Below are 17,807 nucleotides of genomic sequence, written 5' to 3' on the forward strand. Positions count from 1 at the left end.
AACCAACTAAACCAAAGCTTAAAGAAATCTGCAAAGCCTTTTCTGTGGACTTCGAGAAATCATTCGGTAAAAAAGCGCTTGTAAATATCATATCGACCGCTTTGACCATCTCTACTTCGGGTGACAGTGAGTCAGCCGTCTTCTCCGTCTGCCAACACGGGTGTTCCAACAATTACTGACCTGCAGAAAGTAAAAGATTGGCAGAAGAGCTGAGAAAGATCAACAGTGATCATAGAAGAACCCACAGTGAAATGGTTTTTGCTGACCGCTGGTTACGATGAGAAAGCCGTAAGAAAATACAAAACGCTTCGTGCATGGGAACACAAGCACGGAATTCACTCAGTCACGTGAACACACTGTAAATACAGCAGAACTGTCATTTATTTTTTAAGTTGAAGTTGATTTTGAGTTCCTTCACTCTGATTTTCCTCAAGCTCATATGCTACCAGGTTACGACAATCTTTGGGCTGTTAGAGGAAGCTGTTCGGACTACAGGGTCAAATACTGTACTACATTCGATCTCCCTACAGAAACACTAAAAGGGGAAGGACATGCAAGTTTACTGACACTGCATCGTTTGTGCTTTGTTTTGGGAGTTGATCCTTCAGTAAAGTCGTCCTCCTTTTCAGTTCTTTGACTCGTCCTTGTTTTTCAGTTTTTCACACTTTTTATGACTAAACACAAAGACTTTGTGACTTGGATCATCAGACTTTACTCCGCCACTGAAGTGTGCAGAACACAGTCGCGTGTTGTCTGTCAGTATAAAATTTTGACAGCGAATTCTGTCTAACCCACGCTTTTCGACACTTAGCCTCTTTAGGTATTCTATAAAACTTTAAATCAGGATTCCTTTTACAGTTAATTGAACAAGATGGTGCACAGCAAAAGTTGATTTTCCCCATGTGAATTCGAAGAAATGACTGAGGTTATCTGAGTTCATAAACAAATATGGTGCCTGGTTACCCCCCAAGGCGCAAAGCATTATGGGTATGTGAAAGTGGAGATTAGTAACAGCACATTCACAGGGACGTGTATGGTGGATGCAAGACATAAACGGATTAAGAAACGTGTATAATCGTTGATTTGTAAGGAGATGTTTATTTACATTTCATGGAAGGAGTCTCCACTGTCAGCGCTTTGTAACAGTCAGAGGTGAAGAAGAATTGAATTTCACTGTTCCTCAAGCACAGTGAAATTCATCCTCTGCATTTAACCCATCTGAAGCAGTGAACACACACACACACACACACACACTGGTACCCGGAGCAGTGGGCAGCCACACCAGAGCACCCGGGGAGCAATCAGGGGTTCGGTACCTCGCTCAAGGGCACCTCAGCCCAAGGCCGCCCCACATCAACCTAAATGCATGTCTTTGGACTGTGAGGGAAACCGGAGCACCCGGAGGAAACCCACGCAGACACGGGGAGAACATGCAAACTCTGCACAGAAAGGCCCTCGCCGGCCACGGGGCTCGAACCCGGAACCTTCTCTCTGTGAGGCAACAGCGCTAACCACTACACCACTGTGCCGCGTGAAGCTATGACCTTAACGCCTTCTCAATTACATGACAAGCTGTGTTATTTTGAAAGAAAATAAGAGAAGTTGGTGAGGGAATGACTGTTTATAGCTGCTATAATGTAAGTTCACTTGTTTCATGGACATTCCATAGCATTAAATGTAACCATGAGCGGATAAATATGTCATTATTTAAAGAATTAAAAATTGCATTTGTTGTAAATCACTGTCATGTCATGTAAGAGGGAAAAAAAAACACTTCAGGACATACTGTTGTAGGAAAATAATCAACTTCTCGGTGCTTACAGAAACTACTTTCCTCTTACATGTTAAAAAAACATTAGTGTGTCTCTATTTTGAGATTCTTATTGCACTGAGCTTCTCTACTGGGAGACTAATCAGCCCAAAGCTTCAACAACTGATGATGATAAAACCCTAAATCCTTGCCTGAACACACACACACACACACACACACACACACACGGTCTGTATGAGTGAAAGGTTCATTAGCATGAGCTTTTGGGGAAAGTGTGAGTGGAACATACTTCATATTTAACAAGCCTTGAGAGGAAACCGCTCTTGTGGCCTGTTAGTGCACCATGTAACATTTACTGAAAGCTGTCAGGGTTCGTTTATGGAGTTATATTTGTTGGAATATTGATATTCGCCAGGTACGTCTTAGAAACACTCCATTTCCCAAAGATATTCATGAGCCACACAGAGAAATTAAGGTTTTGGCTTCAGATATCAAGATATGGTGTCTATCAATTTCAGTGGCCTCTGATAATTACAGACAGGAGATGATGATGATGATGATGACGACGATGAATTTGATTTCCTCTCAGACTCTCATTGCCTCTTTCTCATTGCTCCACTTGCTGCTAGTCATAGAGGGTTTCACACTATGCAATTCATCACCAAGAAAACCAAACATGCTTGAGAATATCAGAGCCATAACACTTTACCTGAACTACAGCAGCATCATAAAACTGACAAACACTTGATAGAGACGTCATGGCAGTCCTACACCCGCCGTCATATGTGTGTATAACTGTGTCAGGTTATGATTAAGCCAAAGGCACGCTGCGTGGTTTTCCCCTGATTTCCCAGGGGCAAATAATTTTGAAGTTCAGGACTTGTGTGCAGGAACTGCTTGCATTGTGTGAACAGTTTAGCAGCATGACTTTCTCATCACACACAAAAAAAGCAGTGAGAAACAGCCAATGGAAATCTGCGAAGAAACTGATGTTCCGTTGTGTGCAGCGCAGCACATTCCTGAATCCGGTTCATGATCCTCATCATCGTTAACTACAGTGTTTGTGTTTGACAGTGAGGGCAAAATGTAAACACAGTAATTATACTTCTATAAGAACGTTTTTCATTTCACACTCAAGTGATTGTTCGAAAAAGCAAATAAAACATGATTCTTGGCTACACACAGTATAAAAACAGCTGTATTTACCTGCACTATCGCTCTAGTTCTCTTTGCAGAACAGACAGTTCTCGCTGCTTGTCTCTCCCCAGCTGATACTTCCTCCACATTTTCTTTCCATACAAAATACCAACAAAGGAATTAGGTCACATAATTGACAGCTCTCGCATTTATTTTTGTGAGAAAGAAGGATTTAGGGATTGTGTATCATGCACATTACTGCTCCTACAAAACAAATTTATTCGATTAAACTTGTTCATAGCTAACCAACCGGACATAGTGGTGGTGGACAAAGAGCAGAAGAGGGTGGTGGTGATAGATGTGGCGATCCCAGCTGACGCCAACATCAGGAAGAAGGAACATGAGAAACTTGAGAAGTATCAAGGGTTGAAAGAGCAGCTGGAACGGATGTGAAAGGTCAAGGGTTGTGTGGTCCCCGTGGCAGTGGGGGCACTTGGGGCAGTAACCCCCAAACTGGGAGAGTGGCTCCAGCAAATCCCAGTAACAACATCTGAAGCCTCAGTCCAGAAGAGCGCAGTACTAGGAACATCGAAGATACTGCGCAGAACCCTCAAACTCCCAGGCCTCTGGTAGAGGACCCGAGCTTGAGGATGACATGGATACCACCCCCGCCGGGGGTGAGAAGGATATATATATATATATATATGTGTGTGTGTGTGTGTGACAGGAATAATGTGATATCTATCTATCTATCTATCTATCTATCTATCTATCTATCTATCTATCTATCTATCTATCTATCTATCTATCTATCTATATATATATATATATATATATATATAATGAGTGATTCCACGCTTATGGGTACTGAAATGGGGACATGAACTTATTTTTAAAATCACCTAAAACCATTTCTTTTTTTACCATTAGGTCACAAAACATGTAATCTTTAATGAATGATATGTTAAAAGATAACTTTAATTTTCTGAGATGTAATAAAAACATATTTATATGCCAAAGTCAGAACGTAACAGAAGTGTTGTGCACATATATATTCTCAATTTTAACAATGTAGAATTACTTTTTGAAACATAGGAAGGTGATGTTTTAGCAAATATAATTAATAAACATGTGTAGTAGAATAAACATACACGTTCTTTCAATAAGATTAACATGGTATATAGCTAGATTGTAATTAATTTGTAACAGACGCGAGATGGACAATCGTAACAGAAGTAATGTAACAGACATCATTTTGGAACTCATAGGCTTGACTTTGGCATATAAATATGTTTTTATTACATCTCAGAAAATTAAAGTTATCTTTTAACATATCATTCATTAAAGATTACATGTTTTGTGACCTGATGGTAAAAAAAGAAATGGTTTTAGGTGAATAAGTTCATGTCCCCATTTCAGTACCCATAAGCGTGGAATCACTCATATATAAAAAACAACCCGTTAGCCAATCAGATTTTTTTTCTTTTTCATATTCATGAAATCTGTCATAAAACACAAGCTAACTACAGTAGCCTCAGGCCCCAGTCCCACAACACCGATAACTCTACTGTAACTCTACCTATAACTCCGGCTCTGACTCTCCCTCTGCCTGAGTTTAGTTCCAGTCTGGAGCAGAAACACCACAGCTATAATCCCCACTATACAATAATATCACTTGGTCCTGACACTCAGGGAAATAAACACATGCAACTTAGGAATAGTCATGGGAGTTTTCTCCAAGTAGCACATTATTATTCCGGGTCATACTGTACAGCTTGGACTTCAAAACAACCCATGCACACACTCCGGTGGTTGATAAAATATGGATTGGTCATGGAGAACGGGAATATAATAAAAAAAGATACAAAATACGGAGTGGTTACGGATTTTAATACAGATGCTAATAATTTACGGATTGGTCACGGACATTTTAGTATTTTACAGATTCGTTACCGATTTCATACGGATGATGCATCACAGATAAAAAATTAAGAAGTCTAAAACAATTTGAAGTTCATTATGAAAATATCTTAACTGCATTTATATGTTTATTAATTTACTATTGATATTTCACAGAAAATCACATATACATGAATAAAAGTGAAAAGATCCGTGCTTTGTATTATATTTTTTATTTTCCATGAATCCGTATTCTGAGACTTCATGATGCAACAAGGATGTACAAAGATGCCCGGGGGAAAATAGCACGTGCTCAGACAATGTCACATGTAAACAATTCCCTGATTAGTCAGATGTTTTATCGGATCAGGACCAGGCTTGGAAAAATTGCTCCAGAAGCAATCTCAATGATACGGATAAACCCAGGCCTGGGCTATATGGATCGTTATCGGTCTGGTGTGAGCACCGACCACATAAACTGCAGGGGGGTGATTTATTTATAGTTATCTCATCTCATCTCATTATCTGTAGCCGCTTTATCCTGTTCTACAAGGTCGCAGGCAAGCTGGAGCCTATCCCAGCTGACTACGGGCGAAAGGCGGGGTTCACCCTGGACAAGTCGCCAGGTCATCACAGGGCTGACACATAGACACAGACAACCATTCACACTCACATTCACACCTACGGTCAATTTAGAGTCACCAGTTAACCTAACCTGCATGTCTTTGGACTGTGGGGGAAACCGGAGCACCCGGAGGAAACCCACACGGACACGGGGAGAACATGCAAACTCCGCACAGAAAGGCCCTCGCCGGCCACAGGGCTCGAACCCAGACCTTCTTGCTGTGAGGCGACAGCGCTAACCACTACACCATTTATAGTTATCATGATAGTTATAGTTATTGTGGGACCGGGCCTTAAGAATCATGTCACAGGTTCATCAAGCGTCACATCAAGACCTCAGTCAACCACATCGAACATGTCTCAGCTGCGTTTCTATACTCTAATTTTATCCTGTTTTAACCACTGCAGCATTTAATTATCATTTATGAGGATTTACACTTCTAATGATTTATTTTGTTTGTCTGATACAGAGAGATAATTTTAACAATTTAATGTTTAATAATTTATGGAATAAGCCTAGTTCCAGAACTATCGGAATCCCCTGCTGGAAACCGCACCCCCTTGTCTAGCCACACCCACTCCCTTTGACTAACACTCACACTCCCCTGTTGTTCATTCCCTCTTCAGTTTCCTGTAACTACTAAATATATTAAATACGCTTTTATATAACATGCACAAATGGGGTCTTGATGCAATGCGTCCACTGTGAATTGGACTTTAGACTGCTTTCACATTCTGCTTCTTCTTCTTTTTTTTCTCAACTGCTAACACACATTTCACACTTGACCAATCACATCGCAAGTTGGTGGACAACCAAGAAAAGCAGACATGGAGGACAAAGTCTTGTTAGTATGCCATCGGTAATATTCCAGTGGAAGAAAAAAACAGCATGTGTATTTTTGGGATGTTCACTGGTACTGTCATCTTTGACCTCATCCACAGTTCAAGTTGTCATAATTTTCAGCACATAGCATCCTCGTCACCAGAATTACACCAATTTTTATTTCATCTTTTACAATAAGTCTGATCTTGATAACAAGCTTGGCTAGGTGTTTTGTCTGTTCTTGGTAGGACATGTAAGAGCGCTGGCATGGTTACGGTGGCTTTTTCTTTTTACTCCAGAGTCTACCATCATTTTTTCATTATGTACCAGAATTATATTTGTAAGTCACATCATGTAGGTGATAAAGGCTTCAAATTTTCAAACTAATGTGAAATTATTACTCCCTGTGAACTTTTAGCAGATTATATCTCCTCTATATTTCAGTCTAGAACTGCCAGAGGGCTGAATTGTGACTATATTATAATGTAAATGATATAATCTGAATGATCTACTCTACAATATCAAGGTATATGAATATTTAATAGTGTATTCTTTAAGATAGTGCACTATATAATTGCTTTGTTTAGCAGTGTTAGTCTATATAGCTGATAAAGTGCACAGATTGTCTTTCGGATGTCATGCCGTGAGTCTTAACGCTGATTCAATGTGCAGTATATTTCTCTGGACGTCAAAGAAAATCATGGTTTGGGAACCAGTGTGAAAATTTTTTTTGGGGGGGGGGTTGAATAATTGAGCAATAAAATGAAGTTTAAGCTCCTTTTAAAGCTCTTGGTGGTAATACTGTGGTGTGAAGTGGACACGTGGGCAGGAATGTCCATGATATCAGACTTTACATGTGCAGAATCAGATAAACAGCAAGATATTCCCCAGTGGCGGCACGGTGGTGTAGTGGTTAGCGCTGTCGCCTCACAGCAAGAAGGTCCTGGGTTCGAGCCCCGGGGCCGGCGAGGGCCTTTCTGTGTGAAGTTTGCATGTTCTCCCCGTGTCCGCGTGGGTTTCCTCCGGGTGCTCCGGTTTCCCCCACAGTCCAAAGACATGCAGGTTAGGTTAACTGGTGACTCTAAATTGAGCGTAGGTGTGAATGTGAGTGTGAATGGTTGTCTGTGTCTATGTGTCAGCCCTGTGATGACCTGGCGACTTGTCCAGGGTGTACCCCGCCTTTCGCCCGTAGTCAGCTGGGATAGGCTCCAGCTTGCCTGCGACCCTGTAGAAGGATAAAGCGGCTAGAGATAATGAGATGAGATGAGATGAGATATTCCCCAGTAAACATCCAGGTGTCCAAAACCAAAAATTATCTCAGGATCAAGTTGCTTCCTCCAAAAAAAAACAATAAATAAGCTAACTGACATGTAAATGATCTCTGTGGGTGTTTAGAACTCTTTGATATTAATAGGCACTTCGTAGAAGCTCCTTCCCCGATCTCATGCGCCCTCACTTTCTGCCATGGTAAGTGGAGAATATTTTGAGTTCACTGATCTGAAATAAAATCTATTTGTATGCATTCAGTGTAGCCAAGTTTAGACAAGTATACAGTATGTAGCAGTGGTTTATGGCATTTATTAGGATTGTCAACAAATCATTTTGGCCAAAAAGGGTCAGAAAGGTGAATGAGAAAAAAAAGAAAGAAAAACATTTTGACCCAAAAGGACTAAATATGCTGGGAACAAAGTGTCAAATCCTATAATATTTTACAAACGAGACCATCAGTGATGGTGTAGCTCGCTCCAACCCTGTCTAGTCCAGAAGGAACGATCTAAAGTGGGTGAGTTGATATCCTTTTAGTAGAATGAGATTAGACACTCACAGATGTCTCTGCAACCTCCTCAAGATCTGCTGGTAGGACAAAGTACCAGACACTGAGGTCCTGAGTAGAGCAGGCATGACCAGTGTCACCACCATCATGTGCAAGGCACAGCTCACATGCCAGACAACTACATCCCCAAACAGCTCCTCTACGATGAACTCAGCCACAGCAAGTGCTCTGTCAGTGGCCAGAGAAAGCATTTCAAGGACAATCTGAAAGTCTCCATGAAAAATTTCTCAGTTGACACCGAGTCCTGGGAGTCTCTGGCAGCAGACCAACCAACCTGGTGTGGTCTCATCTGGCATGGAGCCAAAGCAGTAGAAGAGCAACGCGCCTCTATGGCTGTTGAGAAGCAGCAACTTCGCAAGGTGAGAACCTCCAGCACCCCCAAGGCCCCACCCACCCACTGGTGCCTTATCTGCGGAGAGGGTTCCTCGCCCTGATTGGTCTCATCAGCCGTTTTCGGGTCCACACCAGATCGACTTCAACCTAACCAGTGGACATGGTCATCTTCAAAACTGAGGGATGAACAACAAACAGTAGGTAATTTCATTACTTTTACTTGTAAGTCATTATCTTGGTCATTATTCTATCCACATTCACTGGATATGAGCAATTGTGCACTCTGATTGGCTAATCAGAGTGCACAATTGCTCATATCCAGTGAATGTGGATAGAATAATGACCAAGATAATGACTTACAAGTAAAAGTAATGAAATTACCCTGTGGTTCAGGGTTAATCATGGTTTCTCCAACAATCACTGACTCACATGAACGACCAACACCTGATGTGTTTCTGAATCGTTTTTGAGACATGCTGCTCCGACTTGCATTGAATACAGCTTGGAGATGTTGGTTTTAACCCACACATACAGAACATGGTGGTTGTTCAGCTGTGGGTCTGCTGTGAATTCTAGACGGAGTGAACGTTTACTGGCCGAGTGAAACGAGGAAGTGTTTAACCCATGGGTCTTGAGGCTGATACATGTAGTCTACATTCTGCACCCAAGAGCTTTGAATCACACCACACTGGACTCTCCAATGAAACACTGCGTTTCAATTCCCCCGGCACTACTCGACTGAAACGCACCACTAAGCTGAGAATACATATAAAGCAGGAGCCCAGTTGTGAATCATTTTCAAGTGAGCTGTAAACTGCTATTGTTCATGTCAGCATTAAGTATGAGACTCAGGAATTAAACTGTGCTGATGCATACACACATCCTTCGATACATCACAAACAGCCTCTGCACAAACACATTATTTATAATTCCTCATGAGTTACGAACCATCTGTTTGTGTTTTATTTTTCTGTACCACTTTACAGAATCCTGTTCCTTTTCTTTATCACATCACCATTATTTTAGTCTCACAAACAGATTTGTGAAGAGTCATTAATTTGCGCTAGCAGCAGCAGTAGCACAAATTGTTACTCTCAGAATCTTTCTACTTTATTATTATTCATCTCATCTCATTATCTCTAGCCGCTTTATCCTTCTACAGGGTCGCAGGCGAGCTGGATCCTATCCCAGCTGACTACGGGTGAAAGGCGGGGTTCACCCTGGACAAGTCGCCAGGTCATCACAGGGCTGATGCATAGACACAGACAACCATTCACACTCACATTCACACCTACGCTCAATTTAGAGTCACCAGTTAACCTAACCTGCATGTCTTTGGACTGTGGGGGAAACCGGAGCACCCGGAGGAAACCCACGCGGACACGGGGAGAACATGCAAACTCCGCACAGAAAGGCCCTCGCCGGCCCCGGGGCTCGAACCCAGGACCTTCTTGCTGTGAGGCGACAGCGCTAACCACTACACCACCGTGCCGCCCTTTATTATTATTATTATTATTATTATTATTATTATCCTAATATTTTTAGGACACTATTTCTCCCTCGTTTTCAACCAATCATCACCAAATTTCACATGAAGAATACCTCTGGGCTGGATTACATTGCTATGACTTTTGGTGCTGATCTGGATCACTGATCCAGAATGATCCACAAAAAAACAAAACAGATTTTTTTCAATCACTTATAACTCTGTCAATTTTCATGATCGTCCAATCATTTTTTTTTTCAGGGCGGCAGGGTGCAACTTTCCCTTGACCTTCAATTGACAAAGGTCAGCTAGCACAAATTACTGTGATTTTAGTCACAATCGCTATCTAGTTCATTATTATTACAACTGACTCTTGTTGATTAGTTTCCTATAACAGCAGCTGTGACAGTAGTGCCGTTGCAAATCACAGGTTTTTATTATTGTTGTAATGCGTTATTGTTTCTAAAGTAACAGCTCATCATTGATAAGGTGAAGTTTTCTCTGAGAAAAGTGTTTCTGTAACATTTCTGGAAGGAGTCTCCAGTGTCAGAGGTGAAACTGGAGTTTTAAGTTCTTCGCCATGTTCAGGACAGAGGAGTTTACGCTTTTTGTTTTGCTTTTTGAGACTAGATCTCACTTTTTAAATAAAAATAGATTTGAAATGAGTGAGCAGTGCATCTTGTGAGTCAGTATGTTGCATGGCGTCACACTGTCAACATCAGGGCCTGTGTTACACACACACACACACACACACACACACACACACACACACACACACACACACACACACACACACACACACACACACAACATAGACCCTGGAGATGCTTCACAAGCCCGCAGAAATGAAGCAATGAGCTGGGCAAGGTGTTTTGAATGGCATTCATCTGTCAAGAGGAGCATGATGTTGTCCTCCAGTGAAGTCCTGCCCCTCTTGAAGTGCAAATCTCATTCAAAACACCTCGCGCTGATCATTGCTTCATTTCTATAGGCTTGCTGAAGCATTTCAAGCGTCTACTTTGCTGACTGCAAATGGTTGTGCATGTTATCACAAAAACACCTGTAACACAGGTCCTGATGTTGGCAGCATGCACCATACTGACTCATAAGAGTTACTGCTCGCTTCTGCTGCACGTGCATGACATTACAGCTCTCCGTTGGTTCACAACAGGAACAGGAACTTTTTGATCGCACCTTGTATTTCTACACGTAGTCATTTTTTAAATTGTTTTAACCTAATTTGTAGAATTTTGCTCTATAATTAAAGTGGCATGAGATGGAAGTCTTATACAATGAAACATCAAGAATCAACCATGTTTATCTCCAAAACAAGATAAAAAATAATTAGAAAAGGGCTATTTGTTCTGATAGACATGGTCTCACACTTTCTAGTTATAAAATTCATGAAAATGAAGCAACGAGACCGTCAGTGACGACGTAGCTCACTCCGGCCCCGTTTAGTCCAGAAGGAACGATCTAAAGTGATGACCTTATGCAATAAATGTTGCGAGCTATATACACTATATACAAGCTGTATATAGAAGTGATATCCACCCTAGGAATACCAACATATTTACCAGAAAGAATCCAAAAAGGCGAGGAATTGACCGAGAAGAAGTGATTTTTGTTGAACTGCTAATTAAGGCTTAATTAGTCCATAACTCCATTAATAATTGTAATTAAGCAAATTTAGGTAGAAGTTATATGCAACCCAGGCAGACCTACCTTCCTACCAAAAAGAATAAAAATCAGTGAAGAATTAAGGGAGGAGAAGCAATTTTCGTGAAATGTGGACAACGCTGGACGGATGACGGACAACACATGACCTGTCAGCCGGATGAGCTAATAAGTATACAGTACATCAGTTACTGTAAAAAAAATAAAAATAAAAAATAAATAAATAAAAGAACTGATGTGTGAATAATGCTTATCCTATCTAACATAGCAGATTCAGTGATATTGTCAAATATAATTTTAACAACATGGCATCCACACTCATTCTTCAGCAGCACATTGAATAGCACTTGATCCAGTGCATACTGTTATTTTACATTTTATTTTATTTTTCTCATTCTCCAACAGTTAATTGTGCACACAACTTAGCGATGATAGTCCTGGGTATGACTTTAAACTGCAACCAGTGGTGAGTCTCAGATACAGGAGGACTTGAGTATTGGGGAAGATGGAGTTAGAGTAGAGTGGGGGAAAAAGCCCCCCTTAAGGAAAATTCAGTTTTTCTCCAAGTTGAAATGAACCATGTGTTTAGTTTTAATCATAGTTTTTGACAACAGTGACATGAACAATAATGCCACCTAAAGTTTGCCTAAAGTTAATACTTTTTTTTTTTTAACAAAAACAAACATTGTGCCAAGGGGGCCTTTTACCCCCCCAGTGGGGTAGACGGCCCCCTGAGGTGGGGCAATAGGCCCCCTCACTCAAAAAAAGCTGTTTGGATAGCAAAAGTGTTTACTTAAGCCTATAATGTGAAAGAAACAAGAATATATCCCTGAATTAATGAGTAGATGCATTATTTTATTATATTTCGCATTTTAATTTCATTTTTTTTATTTCAATTATTTTTAATATTACGTTCAAATTACTTGCTTTACTCAACCAGGTAAGCGAGATGTTATTAAAAACTATGTATCTGTTATTCAGAAGTGTATGAAATACAGTAATTATGATAAAAGGAAATGATGCCCCCTGGGGGCCATTTACCCTGCCATTAAGGGGGCGTTTTACCCCACAGACTACACTTTTACAAAAAAGGGCCTTACTTTCAAAATGTGATTCAACTTTTTATACCTAATGTATTTTTTTAACGTACTGACTTGTCTACTCATACCACATACACAGCTGTGATATCTGACGAAATAGCAGCTATCTAAATACAGTTTTACTGATATCTGAAAATTATATCACTTACCATGAAATTTGATTTCTCTCCGCTGCATTGCTGATATGCGATCCACAGTGGATATTTGTATATCCCCATTGTCAAGCCAGTCCATAGCAACAATAGAAATGTAACTTTGCGCCATCTGGTGGTCATTTTGGGTAAAACAGGCCGGGGGCGTATTACCCCACGGGGGCGTATAACCCCACTCTACTACCCTTTAATCACCATTGCTCCCAGGTCCGCTCTGACCTGGCAGATGAACCCAACAGGGTTAATGGCACATCACCCGATGGCATGCGGAAGAGCCATTCAAATAGCTAATGGATGGCATCACTTGGCAAGTCAGTTGTCACTGCGGCCAACTTCCATGCCTGTCAGGTCTGTGGCACTTTTGTGCACCACTTGGCATCAGGTCTGGAGGTCCAGAGACCCAACACGATGGGGGCACGACATCATTTGTCTTACCTTACTGTACAAGGCATTTTGTTAGAAGAGGAGACTAGTATGTGAGAGCTCACTAGGCCAGACATTCTGTGGCGGCTCGGCTGGGCCATTCGTGCCGCTGCTGCGGGCGACTCTGTCACTCTGGTCCAGGCCTCGCGGCCCATCTGCATTTCTTAATGAACACAACTTGATGAACTTAATGACAAAACCCTAAATCAAGGTCATGAAATCATAACATGGTGCAGAAGAAGGAGGAGCTTTTATCATGCCATCATGTAATGTTACATCACTATTTTAATTTGCTGCATTAATAAAATAACGCCAACATTTGTGCTTATTTGACGTCCCTTCCTGTAAATAAAGCCTTCCCACTGAGTGTTCATCAGCTACTCTTACAGCTCACAGTAAGCTTATTCACTGACACTGGAGACACCTTCTGAAATAAATGCTAAATTAATATTGAGGCTTTGCCTTATGAATAAAATCGTATCTTATGGAAGATTGAAGTTCATATCTTTAATAATTGCTTATAAACTGAAGACATGTGACGTCCTGGGGAAAGAAAAAAAAACAGTGTTCGGTTTGTATGGCTGTCCTCTCTAGGTAAAAAATAAATCTCATAAAAAGGTAAATTTTGGACAGTAGCTTGGAGATTCAGTTTCAGAGTGACTGCTTTTAAACTTTAAAGGTTTTTAGCATCTCTCTCTCTCTCTCTCTCTCTCTCTCTCTCTCTCTCTTACTATCTCGAAGTATGATTGCACTGAAATTGTATTTCTTTCTCATCTTTGCTTGAAGGACATCCCAAAAGTTCCCAGAATCACAACAAGTAAATCTCCTGTGAACATGGAGCTGGTGAGGAGAGACGGTACAGGAGTCAAGGCCTGCCAGATGGTAAAGGTAAACATTTCATGTTAATACAAATGTACATTTTAACAGCTTATATTATCCTAATATGCAGCTCGTTGAGTTTCAGGACATCATTCTGCTCTAAATGTCAAGATGCCAAGCGCTTGCATATAAATCAATACGTGACTGATTACAGTAAAACCACTCCGTTTCTTGTGCAGCATGGGAAATTACCGCATGGTGGCAGAAACAAATGTGTATATTACTGATAAAAAAGTTTGATATCGAACTTGTTAAAAAGACATTTGTTTGTAAAGTGCAGTCAGAAACACTGCTTGTTTTTATATTCCCACATTGTCTCGGAGTTGACAAATATCCTTCGTATCAGCCTGACAGTGTGTGATATGAGTTTCCCTTGTTGGTGAGGTTTAAAACAGAATGAGGAATCTGTATCAATATGTCACAGTGCAGACAGATACAGAGCAGCAGAGCCGGGAGATGAGCAGAGGCGAGGAACATAGCACACAGGAGATTCATCTCACTGAATAGTGACGTGGCATTATCAACCATACTGACAGAGCCGTGTCAGAGAGCCGTATCCAGAGTCAGGGAATTAACTCTGATATTTACGTGGGGAAAGTGGCTCGTATTCACGTTCAGGACCCATGGCTGATTTTCTGGCTGTACTGTTCTGTTTATGCCCAAGTGCATGTGTAGTTTACAGCTCTGAGGTTGCCAGGTTTCTGTCCAAGGTGGGGTTTTACAACAGCGTCTAGACCACAGTATCACCTGGGGGAAGAAACTCATGGATAGGAAATCTGCACTGAACAAGGAAACACTATATTTTGTCTTTCCTGTCAAATGTAATATGATATAACATAAACACAAGGGACACTTTATAAGGCCCTGCTCACACTACCCCCAATCGTCTGATGAATGGTGAATGTTCTCCGAGCTTCACATGTTGCTTTTTTGGTGTGTCTCCACCTCATAAGTGGACAAAATAGTTGGCATATCAGGTAAAAATTCAAATTCAGTCCAAATAGCTTGAAACTGCTCTCAGTGAATTCAGAATTGAATGCAGAATTCAATTCTGCATTCAACTGAATGACTTTTTAGATAATTAGTTTATCCATTCTTGAGATATTACAAATCAAAGACTGAAAAAAAGACTTAATTTTTAGAAAACGGCCATAATATTCTGTCTGAGGGTCACATGGTCCAAAATGGGTCTCGTTAATCAATGAGATCAAATGTTTTTCTTAATAGCTTTTCTATTTTTCAAGATATTTACATGGATATTGGCATGGATATAGATGGTTGTATACTGAATACAAAGTTTGAAAAATGAGTAAAAACAAATTATTGAATTAGTGTTTAATCAGTATGAATTATGCTAATTAGGTTTTTAAAAGTTTAATCGGGACACTCAGTTTAAAAAAAAAGTAATAAAAGATTATTTCTAATTCCCTCTTTGTGCTCTATAGGCCTTTGTATTTCTCAGCAGGGCCTACTAGTGTTTATATGAAAGAATATAAATGAATATTTTGATTAATATTCACAGGTTTCAAGGCGAACCTTGAAAAAACTGTCTGATCCACATCCAATAAACAATTCACATTAACTCAACTGAAATCGACGCTTGCATTTCTGACTTCTGGTTTTTAAAATCTCATTCCGACCACTAAGATCTCAATATTTTTCATCAAAACAACTCCAGTTATATTCTGAAATAGTTATTTATTTACATGAATCAGTTTGAGTTGAAAAAATAAGTAGGTAAAGCTCTGAAAACTCACTTCAAAGTCTCCCATGAATCAGAACATCAAAACTAGCAGAGGGAAAATGTTGCTGAATCCTTCATCAGAAACAGTGAGAATGAGAGAACATCCCTATAAAAGTGATCTGATTGATACTGATGAGTAATCCAGTGGGAAACCGAACAGAAGAGAGAGAGAGAGAGAGAGAGAGAGAGAGAGCATGACTGCTTTCCCGTGACTCAAAAATAAAAGCACCGGCAGTTTCCCAACGTCCCGCGAGCAGAGTTTTTACTCTGTTGTACCGACTTCAACCTGCCGTTCCTCCCAAAGTACTGAACAGATCTTAACCAGATACATTTCTGTGGAAAGCAGAGATTATAAGCTTTTTAATGATAGAAAATATTCAAGAGTTAAGCAACGACAGATTTGGAAACTTAGATGGGCGTCTGCAAGGACAATTTTCACAGCGCGGCCAGTGAGCGTCTGATACGACTCATAAAAATGAAGTAAAACATTTCAAGGCATGAACTGAAATTTGTTGGTGATGTTTTCATCGGCAAACTAAGCATCAAGTACTCGCAGATGGGTTTGGGAATACTTCCTGAAGCTTGGGGAACCTTCACCAAGCATTTATTTGTCTCGAATCCATATCAGCCTTGGTGACAGAGTGGTGAGGCAGAGCCTAACCTTTGCTGAGACTTGAAAAGTGCATTTACGCTGCATTCAGTGATCCTTCGCTGAGGTTCATAATTGGTCGGGCGAAGGGTTCATGAATATTCAGCAAATGTTTGGTGATGGTTAGGTGACAAATTTGTGATCATCACTGATTGGTTGGCGCTGATTTCACGCATTGTTGAAATCTATTGAGCAAAGGATCAGGGATCAGATGAGGATATGTACAAAACCCTCAATCATGCCTCTGAGGAACAATGCCACATCTCCTCAAAAGAAAAGGGACAAGTATTTGCCTGGTGTGTGACCACAACTTTTAGCTCATCTGTACTAAGTACACATCACCACCAAAACACCTCATTTTTATCGCTAACCCATCACAAGGCATCGCGAACTATAGTGTAACCGTAGCTGAAATGAAAAATAAAAAGATGACTATTATAATGAATAATAAATCTAACTGGAGAGCTGTATACACCCACAATACTGCTGCATGAATAGTCCTAGTTGTAATGATCACATTCATCAACGGGGAAGCCATGGCCTAATGGTTAGAGAAGCAGCTTTGGGATCAGAAAGTTGCCAGTTCGATTTCCTGGACTAGCAGGAAGAACTGAAGTGCCCTTGAGCAAGGCATTGAACCCCCAACTGCTGCTCTGGGTACATTGTACATTGCTCAGGATAAAAGCATCTGCTAAATACCTGTGATGTAAAGGTTTAATTGAAAAAATAGTGGCTTCCACACTCATTATTCATCAGAGCATTGAACAGCACTTGATCCAGCGCATACTGTTATTTTACATTTAATTATTTTTGATATCATTCTCCAACAGTTAATTGTGCACACGACTTAACGAGACACTAAATCAAGGTCATGAAATTGTAATGCGTGTGAAGGATGGATGTTTTTATGTTTTTATGATGCCTTTAAAATTTTAATATGATTATTGAATTAATAAAATGATGGTCATGTTTGCGCTAATTTGATGTGCTCTCCTGCAGTCATGTGCTAATTCACTTTCAGTTCATTCGCTGATGCAAATGTCCGTGTGAATGAGCTGTTACTATAGAAATGTATAGATAATGTCTAAAAACGAACATTTGATGTGTAAAAATATATGCTGGTGTTCGAGAAGAAAAAAGCGCCTGGTGTGAAAACAGCCTTAATTGGACAATTCCTGAGTGCAGGATGACTCACCAGCGTTTTTACTGATTATATAGAAACCACATGTTATCGTTTCTATAGTAACAGCTCATTCACAGAGGCTTGTAGAGCAGA

General features: G+C 40.4%; 1 protein-coding gene across 1 annotated transcript in view; it reads left to right on the top strand.

Annotated features, from left to right (window-relative positions):
• Positions 1-17,807, top strand: part of luzp2 (leucine zipper protein 2) — an 85,562-nt gene that overhangs the window by 53,085 nt on the left and 14,670 nt on the right. The window contains exon 8 of the mRNA XM_060922815.1: positions 14,046-14,147. Within this exon, the coding sequence (XP_060778798.1) occupies positions 14,046-14,147 (102 nt within the window). The remainder of the gene's footprint in view (positions 1-14,045; positions 14,148-17,807) is intronic.

Source organism: Neoarius graeffei, chromosome 6 (assembly GCF_027579695.1).
Source record: "Neoarius graeffei isolate fNeoGra1 chromosome 6, fNeoGra1.pri, whole genome shotgun sequence".
NCBI lineage: Eukaryota > Metazoa > Chordata > Actinopteri > Siluriformes > Ariidae > Neoarius > Neoarius graeffei.